Source organism: Myotis daubentonii, chromosome 7 (assembly GCF_963259705.1).
Source record: "Myotis daubentonii chromosome 7, mMyoDau2.1, whole genome shotgun sequence".
NCBI classification, from domain to species: Eukaryota; Metazoa; Chordata; class Mammalia; order Chiroptera; family Vespertilionidae; genus Myotis; species Myotis daubentonii.
Window position 1 is genome coordinate 57,022,464 of NC_081846.1, and position 25,505 is coordinate 57,047,968.

The 25,505-nt window shown below is 41.9% G+C and overlaps 1 protein-coding gene across 2 annotated transcripts in view; it reads right to left on the bottom strand.

Moving 5' to 3' along the window:
- Positions 1 to 15,850: 15,850 nt before the first annotated feature.
- The window catches only part of DAPL1 (death associated protein like 1), a 57,487-nt gene continuing 47,832 nt past the window's right edge, over positions 15,851 to 25,505 (bottom strand). For both annotated transcript variants that reach the window (XM_059704366.1, XM_059704367.1), the window contains exons 3-4: positions 23,341 to 23,401; positions 15,851 to 16,135 (exon numbers count right to left, since the gene is read on the bottom strand). In XM_059704366.1, the coding sequence (XP_059560349.1) occupies positions 16,019 to 16,135; positions 23,341 to 23,401 (178 nt within the window). In that variant the 3' untranslated portion in view covers positions 15,851 to 16,018. The remainder of the gene's footprint in view (positions 16,136 to 23,340; positions 23,402 to 25,505) is intronic.

Below are 25,505 nucleotides of genomic sequence, written 5' to 3' on the forward strand. Positions count from 1 at the left end.
CACTAACCACCTCTTGGTCCTTTTCCCCGGCCCATAGGCTCCCATCACCCAATGGCTAACAGGGAACCAGGGATGGGTGGCACCAGGCCAAGGCCCCTGCCCTGCTGGTTGCCCCACACACAGAGGGTAACCCATGGTGGGGGTGGGCCCAGGGAGTGGGCAGGAACAACTGACCTCTTGGTCCCTCCCCCCAGCCGGCAGGCTCCGATCGCCTGATGGCAAATGGGGAATCGGAGGTGGGTGGTGACAGGGGGCGGTGCCAGCTGCCAGCAGCTGGGGAAGATGGCCCTGATCACATCACAGGCCAGGCCTAGGGACCATACCCACACACAAATTTCATGCGCCGGGCCTACCCATACCCACACACAAATTTCATGCGCCGGGCCTCTAGTAGGTTATAATGGAGCTGAAAATTTTCTATTGCCTAGTGACCTTGTGGTCATCATAACCTCACAGCACAATGCATTGCCCCCATGTTTGTGGTGATGCTGGGTAAACAAACCTGCATTGCCCATTGTATAAGAGTATAGCACACACAACTATGTACAATACGTAATACTTGATAATGAGATAATGATAATAAACAACTATGTTATTGGGTTATGTATTTACTACATTATACTTTTTAAAATATATATATATTTTATTGATTTTTTACAGAGAGGAAGGGAGAGGGATAGAGAGTTAGAAACATCGATGAGAGAGAAACATTGATCAACTGCCTCCTGCACACCTCCTTAGGGGGTATGTGCCCACAACCAAGGTACATGCCCTTGACAGGAATCGAACCTGGGACCTTTCAGTTCGCAGGCCGATGCTCCATCCACTGAGCCAAACTGGTTAGGGCTAAATTATACTTTTTATCATTATTTTAGAGTGTACTCTTTTTACTTATTAAAAAAAGTTTGCTGTAAAAGAGTATCCCATGTTATGTTGGCAGCAGCCTCGTGCATCTCTTCTTTACCATGTCTCCTGATTGCATGGTCTTCTCTTGTGCTTGACTTTATTGTTTATAAATTTATTGAGTCTAAGTGTGCATTGTTTATAAAGTCTATAGTTGTGTACAGTAATTCCATAGGCCAGCAATATTCAACCTTTTTCATCTCATGACACACATATACTAATTCTGGGGCACACCAAAAAACATGTATTTTTCCCATCTGATAAAAAATAGGCATAATTTTGATTCATTCACACTGGATGGCTATTGTTGTGTTCAGCTGTTGTCATTTTTTTATTTGATAATCTAAAGCAGTGGTTCTCAACCTTCCTAATGCCGCGACCCTTTAATACAGTTCCTCATGTTGTGGTGACCCCCAACCATAAAATTATTTTCGTTGCTACTTCATAACTGTAATTTTGCTACTGTTATGAATCGTAATGTAAATATCTGATATGCAGGATGTATTTTCATTGTTACAAATTTTTATCTTTTACTAGTATACCAACATAATTAAAGCATAGTGATTAATCACAAAAACAATATGTAATTATATATGTGTTTTCCGATGGTCTTAGGTGACCCCTGAGAAAGGGTCGCGACCCACAGGTTGAGAACCGCTGATCTAAGGAAAAGAGTTCGGTGCCCTTAACTAAACAGTCATGTATTGCATGTTTTAGCAATTCTTGCAGCACACTAGTTGAAAATCGCTGCCCTAGGCCTTCACATTCACTTACCACTCACTGACTCACCCAGATCAATTTCTAGTCATGTAGGTTCCATTCATGGCAAGTGCCCTACACTGGTGTACCATTTTTATCAGTTTTTAAAAATATATATATATTTTTATTGATTTCAGAGAAGAAGGAAAAGAGGGAGAGAGAGAGTGTGAAACATCATTGATGAGAGAGAATCATTGATTTGGCTGCCTCCTGCATGCCCCCTACTGGGGATCCAGCCTGCAACCCAGACATGTGCTCTGATCAGGAATTGAACCATGACCTCCTGGTTCATAGGTTGATGCTCAACCACTGAACCACACCTGCTGGGCCCATTTTTATCTTTTACTAGTATACCATATTTTTATTGTACCTTTTCAATGATTAGTTATGTTTAAATACACAAATACTTATATTATGTTAAGATTACCTACAGTATTTAATATAATAAATGTTGTACAGGCTTGTAGCCTAGGAACCACAGGCTACACCATGCAGCCTGGGTGTGTAGTAGGCTACACCATCTAGGTATGTGTAGGTGCACTCTTTGATGTTCGCACCACAAAATTTCCTAAGGACATATTTCTGAGAACATGTCCCTGTTGTTAAGTGGCCCTTTGCTGCACTTGTAAGGATCTTGAGGCCAGGACCAATTTTTTAAAAAAGTAATTTAATTAAAAAATTTTTTCAGGACCAATTTCTTATCCATCTTTAAAAGCTCAGTGGTTTGTACAAGGCCAAGTGTCTGTTGAACTGAATTGAATTGCACTGCAGACAGAAAAGAAGTGTTTCATATGGTCATAATATTTCAAAAATTTCGGAGCTTTTTTTTTTTTTTCCAAACGTAATCCCCCTGGCAGTTCTGTGCTGCAGCCATATAGAGTAAAGAGCGAAACAGAAAACAATTATAGTCTGAAAACTCCCAGAATAAGGCATTTAAAGGGGAACCATGAAAATGTCAGTAACTCTGTGGTTAGTGTTCTTTCAAGAAAATATTTGAAGTTTTATTGTTCCTTGATATTCAAAACTGGTCAGAATATGGAAGAAAGTGTCTAAACATTTTGAATTTGACCTCTGACACATCCTTAAAAGTGGACTTTTCTAGTTATTTGTAAAGCATAAATTCAAAGCACATTTAATTTAACCCCTGGACAAGCAGTAGGGTTGGGTGTACATTCTGTATACCTAAAGGACGTGGTTATTATATCCATTTCTTTACAAATAGAGAGAGCATCCTGCAGTGATATCAGAATGGAGGGATCTACATGACACACTTTTGTGTGACCAAAGCAAATCAGAGGTTGGTGTGCACAGCACACCCCATTTAGTGTGAGGAAGGGGGAATAATATAGACTCCTATTTGCATGCACAATCACTGGAAAGGTAAATCAGAAACTCATAAATGTGGTGTGAGAGATAACTGAGTTGATGGGAAAGGGGCAGAGTGACAGTTCTCAGTATCTGCCTTTTTATAGTGCTCAGATTTTTCAATCATATTAATATATAATCAATTTAAAGTAATTATGGAAAAATAAAGTAATATCAGATGTGGGCCAGTTATATTCTGGATGTGTTAACATTTGAGAAGCAACAGTGTATTCTTAGTCTCTGGCCTAGAATCTTTTTTATTTTTAACCCTTGATTTAGAAATGATTTAAAACTTTTAAAAATTATAAAAATAAAAATAGCACAAGGAGTTATTTGTGCTCTTCATCAGATTAATCTATAGTTAATCTTTTATTCTATATGAATTTATCATCTTTTTATCTTCCATCTATATCTATCTATCTATCTAATCTAATCTAATCTATTTCTAATTTTGTTTCTGAACCATCTGAGGTTCATGACCCTCTACCTCTAAATATTTCAGTATATATTTCCTAAGAATATAACCATAGTACAGTATCAAGTTCATTGTGATTTTATTGTGATATGATATGGACTAGAAAGTCTTCTTATGGAAACAAATGTTTCCTAAACATAAGGCCCATATTAACTTTTATATTGTGCAAAATGGTCATTGGACAATCTACTGATATAGGTGAGGAAGGCAAATCAATGTGTCAATGTGGAGCTCACCAAAGACTCCAAATATTGTTCATCTGTCAGTTTCAGAAAATCTTTTTCTTCTTCCCTTTGGTAGAAATCAAGCCATTCATTTCTGAATGCCTGTCACTTCCCCAAAGTCCTAAATAAAACAGTTGTACTTGCTCCCATTATAGTTCAGTAATGGACTTGGAAAAAGGAAGATTCCTCAATGACATTTTGTCTAAAGTAATTTAAAAAATATAAATGGCACCTTGTTTCAAACCTATTTGTTTGTTTCCATCGGCAATAGTGGTAAAGGTGGGCAGGTTACAGACCTTTCTCCTTTGTTCCTGACTTCAAGCTGAGCCTGCTCCTGTTGGAGAAAGAGAAATATGGATGTGGGGTAAGCCTGAGAGGTCTAAGGAAAGAAAGGGGGACGGCCTTGCACCCCACACTCCTCAGCATGGCTTTGTCAAAGACCTAGAGTCTTACACAGCTACTAACCTACTTGGATATATCAATTTAAAGCCCAAGATTTAGGTAATTAAAATAAAATATTTCAAAAGCATTCCAGAAACACCTTAATTACTCTGAAAAGAAACCCATATTCTTTAGCTGCCACCCCCAAGTCTCTCCTTCCCACCCAGCCCTAGGCAACCTCTCATCTATCTTCTGTGTCCAGATTTGCCTATTTTGGACATTTCATATAAACGGTCCTTTGTGACTGGATTCTTTCACTTAATGTTGTCAAGATTCATCCATGCAGTAAAGCAAGTCACCCTTTATTCACGTGAGTTATGTTCCAAGACCCTATATATAATGTTTTCTCCTATAATACATAGCTCTGATAAAATTTAACTTATAAATTAGGCACAGTAAGAGATTAACAACAATAGCTTACAATAAAATGGAATAATTATAACAATACTATTGGCCCAGTGCACGAAATTTGTGCACATTTAAAGGGAATTAGAGGAAATATTTTAATATTGCTATTTGCCCTTTCTCTATAATAGAAGTGTCAGAGATGAAAGAAAATTAGTAAAATGTATATGAAAATCTCTCTCCAGTCAGAGTCTGGGGCGCACCATGGGACCTAGAGTCAAGTCCCCGCCCACCCGCATGCGCTTCAAAATCACAGAAGACTCAGACCCGGCTGGCCCCAACCCCATTGGGCGAGATCCAGACCTGGCCGGCCCCACGCCCGTCAAGCCCTGCTAAGCAGGAAGTGCAGCCTCAGGTCCCCTGGCCCAGTGTTGGGCAGGGTGTGCAGCCTTAGGTCCCCTGTCCCACTGGGCAGGGGGTACAGCCTCAGGTTCCCTGGTGCAGCCTCAGGTCCCCTGACCCGGTGCTGGGGGGTGTGGCCTGAGGTCCCCTGGCCTGGCGCCAAGGTGGGGGGTGCGGCCTGAGGTTCTCAGGCCTGGCACTGGGATAAGGGGCACAGCCTGAGGTCCCCTGTCAAGTCCCGCTGGGGGGGGGGGGCACAGCCTGAGTCCCCCGCCCCAGCCAGGCATCACACAGCCTCAGGTACCTGCTGATTGGTCATTACGGCGTCATGGCATGATGACCATTTGCATATTAGCCTTTTATTATTATGATACTGTGATAAAACTTATGTGAAAATGGCATTATTAAATAAGGATTACTTGAACAATACTATTACAGTGGATCTGATAACTGGGAGGCCTACTCTATGGCTAATGGGAAGGGACTGTATACAGTGTGGATACATTGGATAAAGAGATGATTCACGTCCTAGGTTGGATGAAGTGAGATAGAAAGGTTTCATCATGTTGCTCAGAACAGCAATGTAAACTTATGATATATTTCTGAAGTTTTCCATTTAATATTTTTGGACTATGGTTGACTGTAGGTAACTGAAACTGTGAAAAGTGGGACTGCAGATAATGGGGGCTACTGTACTTCATTTGCTGAATAATATCTTGGCATTCAAGATATTCATGACTAGGGAAAGATTGCCATGTCAAATGAAAAGCATAAAGGCAGGCCCTGGGACATGGGTGCTTTGGGTTTTAACCCCTTTGAACAACCCATTCAGCATCTGTAAAATGGGTTGTTATAGATTTTAGAGATGTCATATAATGGAAGGCCCCTGATACACAGTATATTCTCAATACATGACAGCTACTATTCTATCCTCTCTGAACCTTGAAGAAAAATAATCCTATAGGCCTACCCTCTTTATTTGTCTACTAGAGGCCTGGTGCATGAAATTTGTGCACAGTTAGGGTCCCTAGGCCTGGCCAGCAATCAGGGCCGATTAGGGCCTTCCAGCTGCCAGCCAGGGCCTTCCTTCCTTCCTTGCTGCCCTCTGGTGGTCAGCGCACTTCATAGCAAGCAATCGAACTCATAGTATCCCGGTCGAACTCCCGAGGGGACCCTTTGAATATATATATATACACACATACCATCCATATAATTGGATTTTCCTGTTTTGTTCTGAATAATCTTATATTTTATCAGGAACTGCCAGAGTGCTACCACCTGCAGAAACCAAAGCTGAGCTCCGCCTGAAGTAAGCCATTCCCTTTTCTTCTCTGACTCCCACTTCCAGCTGGATTCTCCTTGTTGTTAACTTCTTTCCCTACCGTCCACCCCCCCCTCCCCCGCGCCACATACACATGCTGCAAGCCCTACTCTTACACCCCTCAGGTCATCAGGAACTTAAGATCCTTGTGCAGACCCAAGGTGAAAACTCACCTTATATAAAATGGTGGTCATGGTCAAATTCAACCCATAGCCTGAAATTGTTTGGTCTGCACAGTAAAAAAAAAAAAGAAAAAAAAAAGTTGAACCAATATATAAAACCCAGGAGATTTCACACAAAACTACATTTCAGATGGCTTTTGAAAAAAAATCAGATGCTGTGCCAGTATTGGGCCTTCCTTTGGGCATGATAAAAATAGACTGATATTTCCTACCCCAGCGTCTCCCTTTGGTGTGTTTCAGGACTACAGTGGAGGGATCTCCCATTGTCATTTATCCCTGCTAAGCCCCTGGCAGGTCTTGTGATTTCACAACATTCCAACTTTTTTTTTGCTTTGTTGAGTATTCTGTTGTCTCCTACTCCATGCTTATATAGTTCTCTTCTTATATAGTTCTCAACATCTACCCTCTTGCCTTTAAAAAATGTTATCACAAGCTCCTTTCTCATTGCACAGGTCTCTCACCTTTGTCTAAAGTGCCTGCCATTGAAAACAGAGGTTTGCTCAGTTCTTAAAAGCCTGATAGAACTAAGCGGCATGTCTGTCAGACCTCAGTGCCTCCTCACTTCAAAGCCCGGCTCACTTTGAACCCCTTGCTTGACCCAGGATGTCTGCTGTCAGATCGGTTGTTTCTTCGTCAGCCCGCAGCCATGCTCATTGCTTCATCTTTCCTTGCACTTGATACGTTTGGTTAAACCCTTCCATTGTCTCTAGGCTCTTTTTTTCCTGCCCTGTTCTGCCCATTTTAATCTTGCAACAATCCTCTCTCTTCTCGCAGACCTTAGATTTCTGACAGGTGTGTTTTTATTCTTGCGTGACCTTTTTCTGCTCTCACCGCCTCTCTTTCTATTTCATCTGTTCTTGATTTTGCTATTTCTGCCCCGGTGTGTTCCCCTTGGTTTTCTTCGTCTGTGCTCTCCCTTAAATGCTTCTATGACAATATCTATTTTATTTTTGAAAGTCTTTGGCCGCATTTCTTTGGAAAGCTGTCTTTGTGTCATTTTAAGACATGTTTTATTATGCTAAAATCTTCAGGGAGCACAACGTCTGTTCTTCACTTCTTTACCCTCTTCCCTATGTCTTAAGAAATTAATTTCAGTCTCTACCATTGCATAAGCAGAAATGATAAAACCTTTCATTTTACATTTTATGACCTCTAGCATTTTTGCTAATGATATTCTTAATCCTATTATATTCAAATAGCTAACATCGGCAGCTGAATAAATCCCTATCTCCAGTCTAATGATTCTTAAACTAATAATTGATAGACACTTTAGAAACATAAATAAAAAGACCCTTCTGCACCCAAACTGTTGACCTAAATTATTTTACTCATAATAAGTTGTTGTTTTAATATAGATATGGCTTTGTATAACTTGGGCAAGTTCTTGACTTTAGCAAGCCTATGACGACTTGATTATCTCACATTGTGTATTCTTTTGAAACTATCCTGCAACGTTTTTTCATGAAGAACATTTGTGTGTCAAGTCTTTCTCTTCTCTTTTCTCACAGCTCTCTGATAATTTCATGATTGACGCCAGTGGGGTTGGAAACACCAGTGCAAACGTGGGCCTGAGGTCCTGTGGCATGTCTGCTCATAAGACAGGCATACAAGTCACTCAAAATATGCCTTTGCAATTATTTAGGCTGATTTGGAAAGCCTGTGTAGAAAAATCCACATCTCCGTTACCACATGTTACATCTGATAATGAATACTTCACTGCAGAGGTCACCTTTTGTTTATCCACTGCTCTTGCTGCTCTCCCAAGGTGCACTTGACATCTTCCCTAGCCTCATGCCTTTGGCTGTTCACAGGGAGACATCCTTTGAGCATTTTCCTTTTTTTTTTTAGCTTTCATTTTTCTTTTGAGAATTTATATCTATACCAACCTGGTTCACTTTCATGGTTTTTCAAACTTCCATATTGTCTCTTTTAAACAAAAATCTGAAAATCTGAACTTGAATGATTCTTCCTGTATTGAGGAATTTGATTAATCCCAACCCAGTCCTTTCATACCCAGGTTTCTCTCTTCAAATTTAGCCCTATTTCTTAAGTGAAAACTACATCCAGATCCTCTCATTTTGGAGAATTCTAAGATCTAGCTTTAGCCTGTGTTCTCATGGGGTAATAGAGACAGCTCTAGATTTGGGATTAAAAGATTACTGGGGATGTCGAGCTGGTGTTGCTCAGTGGTTTGGCATCAACCCAAGAACCAGGAGGTTACAGTTCGATTCCCTGTCAGGGTACATGTCCAAGTTACTTACAGGCTCAATCCCAGTAGGGGATGTGCAGGAGACAGCCTATCGATGATTCTCTCTCATCATATCTCTCTCTCCCTCTTTGAAATCAATAAAAAAAACATTTAAAAAAATTCCCATAGAATTTTCCTTTTTTTAAAATATATTTTTTATTGATTAAGATATTGCATATGTGTCTTTATCCCCACGTTACCCCCTACCACCCCCCCCCCCCCCGCTCATGCCCTCGCCTCCCCTGTTGTCCGTGTCCATTGGTTAGGCCTATATACTTGCATATAAGTCCTTTGGTTGATCTTTCCCCCTTACCCCCACCCTCCCCTACCTTCCCTCCAAGGCCCGACAGTCTAATCAATGCCTCTCCGTCTCTGGATCAGTCCTTGTTCATCAGTTTATGTTGTTCATTATATTCCACAAATGAGTGAGATCATGTGGTATTTATCCGCTCTCCAGTTCCATCCATGCTGTGGCAAATGGTAAGAGTTCCTTTTTCTTCTTCCTCTTCTTAAAGAATACCTTTCAGCATTTCATATAATGCTGGTTTGGTGGTAATGAACTCCTTTAGCTTTTTCTTATCTGTGAAGCTCTTTTTTTTTTTTTAATATATTTTATTGATTTTTTACAGAGAGGAAGGGAGAGAGATAGAGAGTTAGAAACATCGATGAGAGAGAAACATCGATCAGCTGCCTCCTGCACATCTCCTACTGGGGATGTGCCCACAACCCAGGTACATGCCCTTGACCGGAATCGAACCTGGGACCTTTCAGTCCGCAGGCCGACGCTCTATCCACTGAGCCAAACCGGTTTTGGCTATCTGTGAAGCTCTTTATCTGACCTTCTATTCTGAATGATAGCTTTGCTGGATAAAGTAATCTTGGTTGTAGGTTCTTGCTATTCATCACTTTGAATATTTCTTGCCACTGTGTTCTGGCCTGCATGGTTTCTGTTGAGAAATCAGCTGACAGTCGTATGGGTACTCCCTTGTAGGTAACTGACTTTCTTTCTCTTGCTGCTTTTAAGATTCTCTCTTTGTCTTTTGCTCTTGGCATTTTAATGATGATGTGTCTTGGTGTGGTCCTCTTTGGGTTCCTTTTGTTTGGGGTTCTCTGTGCTTCTTGGACTTGTAAGTCTATTTCTTTCACCAGGTAGGGGAAGTTTTCTGTCATTATTTCTTCAAATAGGTTTTCAATATCTTGCCCTCTCTCTTCTTCTGGTATGCCTATAATTCTGATGTTGGTACGCTTGAAGTTGTCCCAGAGGCTCCTTACACTATCTTCATATTTTTGGAATCTTTTTTCTTGTTTCTTTTTCGGTTGGGTATTTTTTGTTTCTTTGTATTTCAAATCTTTGACTTGATTCTTGGGATCCTCTTGTCTGCTGTTGGATCTCTGTATATTATTCTTTATTTCAGTCAGTGTATGCTTAATTTCTAGTTGGTCCTTTTTCATATCCTCGAGGGTCTCACTAGATTTCTTGAGGGTCTCACTAAATTTATCGGCGGTTTCCATAAAATTCTTGAAAAACCTTATTAACGTGGTTTTGAACTCTATTTCCAGTCGTTTGCTTTCCTCCATTTCTGTCATTTGTGACCTGTTTCTTTGTCTCGCATTTTTTATGCTTCCCTGTGTTGGTAAAGTGGTTTTGTGTGCTAGGTGTCCCGTAGGGCCCAGTGGCTCAGCCTCCCCGGTTACCTGAGGTGGACACTCTTGGTGCACCCCTTTGTGGGCTTTGTGCACAATCTTGTTGTAGTTATGCCTTGATTGTTGTAGGATCACTGGGAGGAATTGACCTCCAGGCCAATTGGCAGTGAGAATCGGCTGTGTCTGCAGTGGGAGAACTTCTGTGCTGAAGACACCCTTCTGGGGCAAGACTTGCTTCAGTGGGGCTTTGGTGCTCACTGAGTCTGCCCCCTGGGTGTGTCCCTTATGGATCTGAGGAGTTGTAATCCGGATGGTCCCCTTCTGACCACTGGGTACACTGGCTCTTGGAGGTTACCCAGCAGGAGCTATGAAGAGAACTGCAGATTCCCCTCCCTTTTTTGGAGTTTGGAGGTGCCCTGATGAGGCCCAGCTGTGAAGCAATGCAAGCTGCTGTGGGGCCTTGGGCCTTCTCTTGGAAGTTCTGGGTCTGTGGCCCAGCTGCTGTTTGTTAGGTAATTTTCAGGTTGCAAAGGGCCAGGGCATTCATATGCATAAGCCTCTGCTGCAGCCTGGGTGGGGCGGGGTTTCAGGGAATCAAAGGGCGGAGCAAGGAACTATGGCAGATCCTCAGCCCTGCCCTAAGGGGCCGCGCGGGTCTCAGTGTCCTGACAATCCAATTGCTGCAAGCACCTCTGAGGGAAAGCCGCCCTTGAGTTCCCAGTTCTGCCAGCTGCCAGACAGTTCAGTTTCTCCCCGTATGAGTCCTGGGTCCCCAGAGACTTCCCGGAACCGGAGTTCAGAGCAGTCGAGAGCTTGTGACTCCCTCCCAATTCAAAAAGACAGCCGCGTCCTCAGGTACCAGCCCCTTTCCGCGCACGCGAGCCTCTGTACCTTTGCACTTTACTTCTGCAGCTCCTGACCCTCAATGTGCTTTTCTCTTTCCTTCTAGCTGTAGAATTTCCACTCCGCCAGCCCTCCTGTAAGTTCTGGATGATGTCCGTTCTGTCCTTTTATTGTGTTTTGAAGTTGTTGTAGGAGGCAGCAATTTCGGTGTTTCCCTATGCCGCCATCTTAGTTTCTCCTGAATTTTCCCCTTTAAATAAGCTGTAAAACCTTGGGAACCTCTTAACTTCTCTGAGGTTCCTTTTTCTCATCTGTAAAATGGCATAATGAGAGCTACCACCTTGCATGGTTCTTGTGAAGATTTCATGAAATACTGTATGCAAAAATCATGTTCACAATTCTGTACATTTAAGTATTTTTAGTTGAAGTTCTGTTCACCCTAATTTTGTGTCTGTGTTTTTCTTTCAGTTCTTCAACATTTCCTATGAAAGTTCTCTTTAAAAAAAATTTTTTTTTTATTGATTTCAGGGAGGGAGAGGGAGGGAGGGAGAGAGAGAGAGAGAGAGAGAGAGAGAGAGAGAGAGAGAGAGAGAAAGAAACATCAACGATGAGAGAGAAGCATTGATTGGCTGCCTTCTGCCCGCCCCACTCTGGAGATCGAGCTGGCAACCTGGTTATGTTCCCTGGCCAGGAATGAACCGTGACTTCTGGTTCATAGGTCGACACTCAATCACTGAGCCATGCTGGCTAAGCTAAAGTTCTCTTTTTTCCGTTGGCTCCTCATTTTTCTTGGTTTGGGTTCTCTGTCACTTTTCTCTTTTAAATTAGTCAACTAATCATTCATGCATACTTTCCTATTTGGGTGAAAATGTTGACATCCTGACAGCTGAAGTTTGACTTGTTAGATGCAGGGAGACTATTTTGGGGTAAGGTGACTCCCTGAAGATGTGGTTTTCTGGGAGTCAAGACAACTCCAGAAATACTAATTGTTGATTTGGAATTGAACAGATATTAGGAGGAAGAGGAGTGGAGAAAAGTGAGGAGGGGAGAGTGGGAGGAGGAAAGCATCCAACAAGATGGTGTGAGGAATAGAGGAGTGGTGGCCAGGGATGCGCACAATCCTGGTTTGGGGGGAATGGGAAGTAATGGAATAAGGACATACATATAAAAACAAGGATATCTAATATTCTATTGTAAGTTTAAACTCTCTACTAAAATCTGTGGAGTAGACATTTGGGGAAATCATGGAAAAGGGCTGAATCTTAACTACAGATCAGGATGGTGGGACATAGGGACAACAATTAATGAATGAATTTGTTGAAAATCAGAGGTGATCATGACAATGTAACCCCCTTGGAGATTCACAGAGATTGTAGGAGCCCTTTGAACATCCACTAGGGGAGGATGGTGGTTTGAGCTTATCTTACCTATTTGAAAGGGATGGTAAATCTAGCTGACATGTAGACATTCAGATTAAAACATAATATGTACCAAATGCCAGCCCTATCCTCCTTGGTCTTGGGTTTCTAAAGAAAACCCATCACACAGGAGGAACCTGATAAATGTTTGTTGAATAAATTGAATAAATCAATTTTATTTTTTCCTGCCATTAATTTATCTTTTTGTTCCTATTTACCCCACTTTTTTTTCTGAGTGGTTTGATAACTATTTTTAAATATTCTCTATATCTGTTTTCTCAGCAAAAGCTGGTTTTCTCTAACGTATTCTTCCTGTACCTCTTGTTTACTTCCAATAACTTTGTTTACTTTTTCTTTCATTCAACCTGAGAGCCATCTTTATTTTCTAGCTCCCCTGCTTTCTCAAATTTCCCAGCAGTCATCTGTGGGTGTTACTGGCTCAGCTGTGTGTGTGTGTGTGTGTGTGTGTGTGTGTGTGAGAGAGAGAGAGAGAGAGAGGAGAGAGCGAGTTGTGTTGTTTTGTTTTCTGGCTCTTGTGGCTAGCATAGCAATGCCAGTTCCCATTTATGGTGAAAGATTCTTGGATGGTTTACATAAGCACTCCCTTTTTCTCCACAATATTTATAAAATTCAGTTTAGAGAGAGAGAAAGAGACTGAAAGATAGAGATAGAATGTGCACACAGAAGTGCTTATCTCTTGGAGCTCTCATACTGAAGTGTTTCTATGATGTTTGGTATTTGCTCTCAAGTAATCCAGAGGGGAGAGGAACAAGAAAGAGGAAGTGGGAGGCTAGACACCATAGATATAACAAGATTGTCCACATTCTTGAAGCTCTGTGATGGGCACCTCAAGGTTCAGTATACTTTTCAGTCAACTGTTGTGTATGTTTTAAAATTTCCATTAAAAGCTTAATTAAAATATGTTTATTCAGAGCTGCATGTGGGTTATTGATTGCTATGGCCAACACCTTTTTTTTGGATTCTACATGAACCTTGGGTGGTTTCATGACCCTCTTCCCCAGCATGTTCCCCACCCACCCACCCACCAAGTCATTCCTAAACTTTCTCCTGTATTGATTTGTTGTCATGCCTACTTCCCTTTAGTCTAAGAGCTCCTGGTGGGGAGGAACAGTGTCTTACTCCTCTTCGTGTCCCAGTGCCTAGCATAGTCTCTCAAACTGAAATGAAATGAGCTGAAGAAGAAGATTTGCCAGTGAATCTGTAGCCACATCCCTACTGACATCCCCTCTCCCAATGCCATGGCGTTTCTGGGCCTGTGAACACATCGTAGGGGGCTTCTCATTGGGTGGAGCCATGGCACATGCAGGGCTTATTCCTCAGGAGAGAGAGGGAATGGCCCCTTTGGCTTTCTATATATGCAGTCATGTTACCAGAAAGTTCTCTTATTAGCCTATTCCTTTTTCTTCTGATAAATTCTCCAAGATAATTCCAGTTTCTATTCATATAGATTCACACTCAACTTCTTACTGTCCATGATTTGGTGATTTAAGTGACTACAATTGTGGACCTCAATTAATGCTGGGGTCCCCACTGCATAGGCTCTCTTCAAGCAGCCTCTCTTCCCCTACAATACATCTTCCATCTCTGACAGAGGGAATGGTGCTTTCTTCTCTTTTTACTTCCTTTGGGTGGTTGGCCTAATCTTACCCTTAGGAAAGTGGAATGAAGCAGTGCTGCCACCTTTGCTTTCCATTCCCCTTATATTCCTCCCCAGTTTCCTTCCTGCTTCTGCCTAGCCAAATCTTTAGCTTTCCCTTGAATTTCCTATTCTAGGCTCAGCTTATACTATCTCTTATAGTTCTACTACTATAGTTCTGTCAGCTTGTAGAGCAGCCGTCCTGGTACCACCTTGCTCTCACTACTCTTTAAATGGCTTATTGCAAATCCCAGTAAGCCATTTAAAGAGTAGTCTTCTTGTCTTCTCAGTATGCCACTGGAAGGTTAAACTGGAGGTCAGATGTTGTTATGCTTGTTTGACAGGGATGAGAAAGGTAGAGTGGCTTGCTTAAGGTTGACAACCTAGGAAGGGGCAGAAGCTGAACCCCAGTCTCCTAATCTCAGTTCAGTGGTTCAGCTAGCATCCACCATCAGGCTCATACTTTGCTACTGTGGGGAAGTGGTGGCTGACTTTGAACTTCTTTGCATTTACTGGTATTTGCCTTGCAACACTTACCATTCTGGAATATTCCTGACCACAGTCCCAGAAGACTGGGAACTGAGATAAGCAAAAGTGGGAGGTGGTTAGGACTGTCTTATTGATTCATGCTGGCACTGACTGAGGCTTGATATTGTCTCAAACGACTCTCTTACTCCTGAAAAAGATCCAAACAACACAGGGGAGGAGGTGAGGCGCATCATTACGACCATTGGGCCTTAGCCAGTGCTTTGGATTTCCAGAAATCAGAAACATGCTTGGCACCAGGTCATACTCCAAGGGTTGTCAACCTGTAAAATAATGGACTAGAGTGCTGACCCTGTCCTTGGGTAAAGAGAAGTGCTGAATCATGGATAGCAGTATTAATTTGAGGTTTAGAATGGTGGGATTGTGAGTGGCAGCTAATCTTTGTAGAAACCCTTGAGATGCCCTTGGCTATTTGATGTAAATATATGGAGTTCTGTGTGTGTGTGTGTGTATGTGTGTGTGTGTGTGTGTGTGTGTGTGTGTGTGTTGTGGAAGTTAGGAGAGCTACAGTGGGTTTTGCTGTGGCAATACTTTCCCTCTTACCCCCACCTCCAATTAAAATCAACTTCTATACCGCAACCACAATACCCTGCAGCATCATAATCCATTTGTTTTTAGAGCATGAACCTTCTGGGAGACCCTGATCAAATCTCCTATTGAAACTATAGTTCAACTTCCCACCCTTGATTGCTTCACAGAAGAGAATATGTTTGTAATAAACTTATTTTTTCATCCCCCCCACCCCCACTAACCCATGTATTTATGTGTGGAATAGAAAGACATTTCACCTCAAGTGAAACCTTGAGCATCTTGAGACAAACACACGGAGAAGAATAACTCCTGATGTTTGCACAGAATATTGGTCTTCGCAAAGCTCAGTGTACACTTCTTCAGCCTTTGCCTTAGGGAACTCATTGTGGGTGGAACTGCTCAGAGTCAGCATCAAGGAGAGGAGAGCTTGTCCAAGGAGGTAGAGTGGAAGAGTCAAGTCTTCTGGATTCTCCACTTACTCATCAGAATTCTTCTGTAAGTATCAATGCGATCTTGTCCTGGACCAAAATGAGGCCCAAGAATGCATTGCATTCACAATTTTGGATGCTTTATTATCTAACATCCAAAGAGAAGATACAAAGGCTGTTTCATTTACTAAGCAAGTGCACCAAGCCTAAGGGAAGCTTTGGTCCTTGTGCTAAGCTGTCAGACGTTGGAGGCAGTTGGGCAGATGGCTGTGTTTTACGTCCCACCCTAACATTTTCGAGGCTGTTGAATAATGTAGATCCTTCTCATTGGAGTGACCTTCTCCAGAGCAGGTCTGGGTTTTTGATGTGCCATGTGCACTATTGCTGGAAATTTATGGCTGAGCTAAATGTGAGAAGGAAAGAAAAAAATAAGCATATTGGATCTTTTTGACCATGAAGTATTAAAGTAGTAGAAAGCAATACAGTTGGTCATGGAAATTTCACAATTTTGTTTACTTCTTTGACAGTATTGCTTTTTTTCCATACCACTTCCAGCTCTGGGTCCATAGTGTGTTCACTTGGGGTTTCCCTCATTTGTTTATCTCTAATTTGTAAAACTATAACAGATAGTATATTAAAATAATATACATAATACATATGTCTGTGTTTTGAAGTGATATTTTTACAAGTAGAAATGGCTCATTACTTCTGCATCAGTCTTCTAATATTAGCAATTATTTTGGCACCCGTATGCATATATGAATCACTATATTCTAAGAAGGCTATGGGAACATTTGAGAAAGTCCTGAAGGGAAAGAACCACTCAGTTGTCAAAAGATCAGAAATAGAGAACATCTCTAAGAAGTTAGAGTTAGGATTATTTATTAGATTGAAACATGTAAAACCTCTATTTTAATAGGTAAAAAAAAAAAGGTGTAATATTGCCTGTTTCATATGGTTCAATCTAAACAGCCTGAGAAAGAAAAGAAAGCTGAGGAATGGCTTACTAGCTTCAGGTACCAAAAGTTCTCATTAGTCACCCCTACAGAAGACATGTATGAGGAAACAGGGTTAAGTAGATTTAAGTTAACACAGACTGAGACTATTTGACAATAAGATAAATTTCATATGGAACTGAAATACCTTATGAAATTTACATTAAGGATGGCTTAAAATCAAAAGGATGCACAATGCGGCAAGGACTTCAGACATAATTTTCCTAGGAGGGGAATTCGAACCCAGTGACCTCTTGGGTCTACTCTGGTTCTTTGTTTTCAAGCCATTGATACAAACATAAAGGCACCTAAGGATACCTTCCCTAGCAAGCAAAAAAGGGGATTCCTCAGCTCACTAGGAATTTAACTTAATCACCACTGAACGGAGATGCCCCTGCCTTGACACTCAAATTAACTAAAAGGGGAGATAAACTGTTCATGACCCCAAGCATCACATTGTTTATGGTTTGTTTGGACTCTCCTAAGCCAGGAAAACATAGGTGCCTTGTATCTCTTCTCAAATGTCCCTGAGCTCTAGGCACACAGCATTCCCTTTCATGTGAAAATTGACACTAGAAAGTCCTTTATTCTTGGTCTTAAAAAATTAAACACACTGGAGGAATATAACCTGAAGTGTTAACAATGGTTATCTCTGAGGGGTAGAATTATGGGCAATTCCTAGTCTTTTTCTTTATTTTGCCTATCAGTATTTTTCTAATAATTTTCTTTTACAATAATTAAACCCAAGGATGGTTTATGCTGGCATTCTAGCAGAAAGGAAGAAAAATCTTTTTTAAAAAGCACTGAAGAGTTTATTTTGGTCAGACCTGTTATCATCAAGCCACATGACATGCATTTTATAGGGTGGTAAAGGCAGAGTGCTTTGCTTTGTTTTTCTTTAAACATTAGAACCAGAAGGAAACTTAAGAGGTCACTGACGTCAGTAATTTTCTTCCAGATTGTATGTCTTTAGTGTCAACTAAAACAGATGGATTATTTCAGGTTAGTGCTAAATCACATTCAAGAGATTACAGGTAGGAAGAACAACCTGGCAAGTTACTTCAAGTCAAATGTAAATGTACGGTAAAGGGGTGGGGGGTGGTGAGAAAGGAAATGAACAAGTAATTATGATATAACAGAAACCTGGGCAATTAGCCAAGGTGAGGTGGCCCACGATGACAAGTTGAGACTGAGGAGAGGAAGCCACAATGTTGATTGTTGTTTTTAAGGCGCGAGAGTGATGATGGGTGGAGGTGGGAAAGGGGGAGAGTTTGCTGGAACACACTTATTGCTTAATGTGGCACTAATTCAGCTCCAGGGTTATTTCCACAATTTAGGGCTTACATTTTTCTATGTAAAATACACCTAACATAAAATTCTGACCATTTTTAAGTGTATAGTTTAGTAGCACTAAATACATTTACTAGTACATTGTTGTGCAACCGTCACTACATCCAACTCCAGAAATTGTCATTATACCAAACTGAAACTATGTACTCCTTGAGCAATAAATCCTCATTCCTTCCTTCCCTAGCTGCTAGCAACAACCATTGTCCATAGTGGATGGGGATGGCACCATTTTCCATTCTTATCAGTAATGCACAGGGTTAGGGGTCACATTTTAACCAAGGCGTTTAACTGAGGTTCTAAAAGCTCTGCTAAACTGGACTCAGGAGGGGGACTCCCCATGTCAGAATGAGGGAGAGACTGCCTCTGGAGCTCACTGGCCACCTATATCTGGTTTGGGAAAGTTTAGGAGTAAAAAAAATCAATAGGATTGAGAAGGAAGTGGAAATTAATTCAAGCAAAGATAATAGTCTTAGTGAAACTGCCCGTAATTATTAAATTACAAATGTACAGGTTTTGGGAGGGGGGGGCAGTATAGCTTTTCTAGCACCTCTTATACAGGGTGGGGCAAAAGTAGGTTCACAGTTGTGAGTACATGAACCAGTTTATTTTTGTATTGTTATTTATTAATTATTGTATTATTTTTCCATATGAACAACTGTAACTCTACTTTTGCCACACCCTGTAAATACAACAAGAGAGTCAAGTTCGCTGTCCCTGATACCCACCGCTCCATCAGGCACATCCTAATGTAGAAGGACTTGGGGGGTTGTGGGTTCAGCATCTATAAAGAGTCTTCCACTAGAATGGAAACTAAATAAAACAGTCAACCCTTCAATGTCCTAATTCTGAGGTTTAGGTTCTATATCAGTGGAGATAGAAAGATTTTATTTTCAAGTCTGAACTAGAAATAAGTAGGGATAGCTTCACAGAGTGCAGCCTACAGCTCGCTGTGACTTCAGTCTGGCATCTTCACGTAGGGAAGCTTGGGATTCTTCATCATTCATCTCTGTAAACTGACCGGGTTTGTGGAATGAAAGGTGTTTCCTGTCTGATTCATGAGGGTAAGAGAATCTAGGATAACCCCACAAGAGCGAGAATTCAAGGCTGGCATAGGTGTGAGGACTCTGTCCTGCCGTGGCTCCATCACATAAGGGCCCACACACTGAACTTAAACAGCAGATCAGTAGAAACACCCACATTGAGAATTTACCTTCATCTTGGGTAGCTGTGACCTCAGAACCTACATTTTTGGTTTCAGAGAAAAAGCAAAAGAAGTCTGTTAGGAGCCTGTAGGATGGGAGCTGTGGAAGAAATTCCAGATGCAGGGAAGTCAGAGGCAGGTTTTATTTTAGAGCCTGAAGGTGGGTAGTATTGCAGACGGGCCGCTCTTCCATTCATCTTTCCCGGTTGTTAACTTCCAACGCGGGACTTAGATTTCCACACCCCGTTAAGTAAAGTGCTTAAAACAAAACATTCGGTTTGAGTCAATGAAATTCAAGGCTACTCCTACGGCGATGTTCACCCACGGAACAGAGAAGCCTTTCTAGGTCTGCAGATGCCTTTGATCGTCTCCTCTCCCCCAGGACCCCATTGCACATCCATCTCACTCACTTCGGTGTGGATGATGCATCTGGCAACTTGAAAAGTGGCCCCAACTTTAACGGGGCTTCAACGTTCCACCCCCTCCACACCATAACGCAACCCTGTTCTGATGTTTTAACTGGATACTTTCATGCTGAGAAGCTTCACAACTAATGCCAAGTTTAACTTCCATAACCATCCAGAGAAGGAATACACTTGGCAGTACCATTCTCTCTCAATCCCTGCCTTTAAAAAAAAAATTAAGTAAATGAGCAAACATAAATCTCAGAGCAGCTATGGGACTTCTAAAAGGTTAAACAATCTCTAAGGAGTAGGTGGAATTTGGTCTAAGACCAGGTCTCCCTGCTTTTTAGCCTAGAGTTTTCAAGCTTATATAACTCCTTCTTCTGCCAGGAATACCATGTTATGTGGTCTGTCACTGGGCAACAGGAATTCGGTTATTATCCAGGGCTGGAGAGGTGGGGAGGGAAGGGGAGAGGTAGTGGGGACAGAGGTCTGTGTGAAGGGAGGAGTGGGGAAAATAGTGGGAGGGGAAATTCCACTTAGATTTGTACGGTTTTTCAATCTCCCAAATCTTAAACCCTCGGTTGGTTTTGAAGTAGGGATCCTGAGATAAATAGCACATGGAAAGAAATGTCCTGCCATGATTGAATGGTTGTTGAGATCCTATGAGTCAGGCTATACTTTTACAGCCTTAAACTCTAAGTTCTTAAACTGATCTGAGAATTAACATGGGTTCTTGGAACTAGACAGAATTGTAGCAGAGGGCATGAATGAATGTAAATAAATGCAGGTATTTCTTCTGACCAATTGCATATTGTTAGGACTTTGCGACAATATATTTTGCAGAAGGGATCATTGTAATACAGGTGAAAATTTATCAGCAGATGCCAATATCTTTATCTCTATGTTTTTATGTTCTTTAATTTTTTGGTATAAGGCATATAGTTTATTCATATTTATTTTTTAAAAATTAAGGTATAGCCCTGGCCAGTTTAACTCAGTAGTTAGAATATTGGCCCATGCACTGAAGGGTCATGGGTTTGATTTCCGGTCAAGGGCACTTATCTGGGTTTCATGTTTGATCCCCAGCCCTGGACAGGGCATGTGTGGGATGCAACCAATCAATGTGCCTCTTTCACATCAATGTTGCTCTCTCTCTTTCTCTCTCCCCCCTCATTCCCTCTCTCCTTCAACTCTCTCTAAAAATCAATGGAAAAATATCCTCATGTGAGGACTAACAAAAAAAAATCAAGGCAGAATTTTTCTATAGTAAAATATACTCCTTTCAGTGCACAGTTTTATAAGTACATACAGTCTGTGACTATCATCACACTCAAAATATAGAACCATTCCATCACTCCCCCACCTCAAAGAAACTCCTTCCTATCTCTTTGTGGTCAACCCCTCCTCTCACCAAAGCTCCTGACAACCTCTGATTGCAGCAGATCTATCTTTTAAAAGGCATTGGTCTTTTTACCCCAGTTGACCTTTATTATGAAATCCTATTACACGTCATGTTGAATTATGGATTCAGGGAGGATTTTTCTTAGCTGTAAGGAAATATGTGGATCCCACTAACTCCCATATTCAAGACAGTCACTATGGCAATCTTGGGACTTGATTTTCTGGCCTCTTATGCTTTGCCCAGGAATCCAAATGGCGCCCTGTAAGATATCTGCCTGGGCCTAGAAGCTAATACTGAGGGCTGGGTATGTCTGGCCCTGTGCTCAATACTTTGCACGGGTTATATAACGTCCTTGTATTCTCACAATATCACTTTGATGTGGATACTATTAATCACATTCCCATTTACAGATGAGGAAATAGAGGCACAGAAAGTGAAGAAACTTGCCCAAGGACACACAGCTAGTGAGTGACAGAGCTGGCGTAAGACCCAGACATCTGATGTCCGATGCCAGAGCCTGTTTTAGCCAGTAATCTATACAGTGTTGACCACATTCCCACCCCAGTAAACACTGAGCTACGTGTTAAAGTTTTTCTTTTTACATGGATAGTTGCTGTTAAACATATTTCTAACAGTACACCATCTCGCTATTGTCTTATTTTTCCAAACACAATTATCACTGTTGTTGTTACTTGACTCTCCTTTTTATCTTTGGAATAGAGAATTGGTATTTTAACTGAAAGTGGAAGAACCCTTCTATGTCACAAACATATGCATATAGGTCTATAAAAAAACCAATATGAACCCTTGCATCATACTTACACACAGCGTAAACCTTTACTGACCACTGTCCTTAAACATTTCATTCTGGGTCAACATATATTCTCGAGGAACGTGCCATCCGGTTTCACCAACAACTGTGGCATCCTCTTGCCCCCAAGAGGCGTTTAGTGGGCAGGGGCAAGGGAAGGTGAGACGCAGGAGCGGGCAGCTGGTGTTGCCCTGGCAGGGCATCTTCCACCCCTGCCCTTCCTGTAAAGCCAGCAAGGCAGAGGCACTTACCACCTCACCTCAAATCTGTTTTATGGGAGAACCAAGCCCCCCACATGAGAAGGCTCTGTAGCTATCGTGTACTGTATAATCGAGATCTTGTCTTGTATTCTCTGCCTCATAACATCCCAGGGACTTCAGATGTACCTTGTTATCTCTGCCATGAAACCGTGCTACTCCCCGGAGCAGAGTACAAACAGGTGACTGTGCCAGGCACCGCTCTAAGAGCTAACCTGTGTGAACTCATTTATTCCACACAATGAAACTGTGAAGTGTGTTTTCTTTCTTATCTCCATTTTACAAACAAGAAATCGGAGGCACCGGATAAGTAACCCGCTCAAGGTCATACAGCTGGTAAGTGGAAGAGCTAGTGCCAGATGGGGAGTCAGAGGCCTAGCACAGTTTCTGCGCTCATCTTTTTCAAGTCCCTAATGTTGGCAGTAATGACAAGTCTTCCTTCTATAAAGGATGCCCAGTCCTGTCCCTTAACAAACATGGGGGCAGCTGAAAGAGTGGCTCTTTCTTGCCTTACATGCAATGCATCTGTCCTCCAGAAATAAGAAAGACTCTCACTCAGCTCACCTACGTAGTTGAAAACTCTTGAATATAAAACCAAACCACCATCTTTCTGGTAAGTTTTCTTAGTTTGTTGAGCTACTTAGAAGAAATTCATGATATAGAAATAACAACAGCAGTGGTCAACCCCCTATTTGAACAGACTTTTCTGGACAAAGCCAGCCAGCGCCCAGCCTTCCTCCGGCCAGAAACTGTGCAACCCTCCACCACCCGCACTCGCCTCCAGTCAAATACTGCCTTACCGGAATGCAGTGGTTGGGAGCAAGGGCAAAACTGTAGGATTCCCAATACACAGGCTGCCTTTTCATAAAACCATGCCAATGTGTCTGAGAAATATTTGGGATGGCAAAGTGAAGTCCTGCCAATTTGGTGTCATGATTCGTGCTTTCTTTTCTATCTTATTTTTGAGATGATTTATTGAATGGACACTAGAAATTTGGGAGAAACAATTTTTCTCACCAAGACCTCTCTGTGTTCTTGGGACCGAGAGCAGATTCTTTCAAAAGGACATTGATCCTCCGAGCTGGAAAACACCTCAGCGGTCACGGGCTCATTTACCCACGCAGCCTGATGGTTGGGGGAGTAATGTCTGGGAGTATCCCATGATGCATCTCACCCACCGCTCACCTTCTCCAGTGTGTCATTCAGGGCATCCATCGTCTGTATTTTGGCAACATTCACAATAGCACTGAAAAGATGAAAAGAAACTTCATAGAGGACCTGAAAACTTTCCCACTGAAGAGGCTCAATGCTTTATACACAAGCGGGTCTACTTGGCTTTTAAGTGTCACTCTGCTTGGCTACGTCTGAAAGACAAACAGTCCTGCCTCCCACGTGTCAAGCCTTATAGGCCAACTTATTATTACTTTCGCTTTTGAACTTTTCACTGGAGTATATGACATACGCAGAAACGTGCACCTATTATCAGTACACGGCTTAGCACATATTCAGATACTTAACACACTAGTCTAACCAGCTGCCCCTAAAGATAACCACTACCCTGACTTATAGCCCCATGGATTCGTCTTGACGGCTTGTGAACTTCACAACATGAATGATAAGGCATACGCTCTATTGTGTCTGGCTTCCTCCGAGGTCAAGTTATTTTGTAGGAGGGTTTCAATCAGGGACGAGCCTGCAGTACAATTTCTTGATGGAAACTCTGCGCTCGACATCGTTTCTTTTTCTGGGTGGTTTGTGTTGGTTGGTGCACGGTATTAGGAAACAGACATAGATTGATGATGCCTAGAAAGTTATTTTCCAGGGTCTACTTTTTCAAAAACTATTCTCCAAGAAGCTGTAAGGGGACTGTTTGTCCATGAAGACGAGGCACTCCCATCCCGTGCACACGTTCCTGGAGCAGAGGTGAGGGCGGGGGCGAACGGATGGTGGAGTTGGTGAAACTGCGGCTGCACCGCCACTCCCTGCACAGGGAGGGCCCTGGCCATTTCAGGTTGGTAACTTCCTTTATTATCCTTTAAAAATGGCACCCAAGTTCTATAAGCTTTAGGCCCTACCTACACATATCTATCTCTGACAAATAGGGAGAGAGGTTGATTTCTTGCTGTTTAAGTTCTGTAGTAGTCCAATTCCCATCTTTTAATGACTATTATAAAAAAACAAAACAAAACACCCTGCATTTTTAAAAGAGGGGTCCAATCACCACTTTATTACTCTCTAGCCAACTACTCTTCCTTCACTGTTCAGCTGGAATTAACAGTAAGTCCCCTTGTTCTGAGGTGCAGAGAAATAGGACTTGCCCACTGGCTGCCAACTAGAAGGTCATTTCCAAGCTATGACTCTAGTTGCTGAGCCCCTGGCCCAGGTGTGTTATATAAACAGGGCTTGTGTTTAAGTCAGGTCTTAGTAACAGCACATTTTCCAAATCAATCAACTTGCGATTCAATAACCATGTGTTGTTCACAGAGTACTCTCTCTATTCTAGGAGCTGGCCTCCAAGCTGGGTCACTAGAGAGGACTCACAGCGTCGCTTTCCTTATGTGATGGTTATTTTCTGGTATCGGGAGAAGCAAACACTGCTAAAGGGGCTAGTGAGTATTTTATTTTAATGTAGAAACGATCCCCAAACCATCTCCTCCACAGAAATCAGAAAGAAAACTTTAAAAGTGATCAAAAACATGTGTTATATGAAAGAGGCAGAGAAAGTCCATAGTCCGTTTCCCTCCGTATTCTCCTTCTGAGACTGTTGCCATTTTAACTCTTAAGGAGGTACCCTGAGCATCTAATCAACTCCTTTCAAATACTCACCAACTTATCTATGCAAACCACCTTGAAATAGTCTCTGAAGCACCGTCATTACACTTCTTGGAGAAGCCAGTTCCACATGTTTTCCTTAACTAAGGCACAGAGTGACTGGGCCATTTGTGTGTCTGCTCCAGCCACAGCTTTCTGCTTAGCTCTGGGAACAGTGCAGTGTGTCAAGGTTATGGTGGGAGGGGCAGGGAGAAACCAGCCTCAGTATCTATAGGCCCTCCTGCTATGCCAAATATAGTAGCCATTAATAGTTTCTAAATAATTGAGTGATGAATTCAAAACAACAACTAAAAAGCATTTATTTTTAATTCAGGAGATTTGCTTCAGCAGAAGGCATACTATGAAAATAGGGCAGCCTAGGGACACTATTTTAAAGGCTAATGTGAAAATCGGATAAAGGGATGTGTGCCAGGGTTGAATGCATTTAGGATTGTGTCACTTAAGTACAAGACAGCTGGGCTGGACTTAGCTAGCAGAATGAATGGGTGGGGTTAGTGATGGGGGCCCAGAAAGAGTTC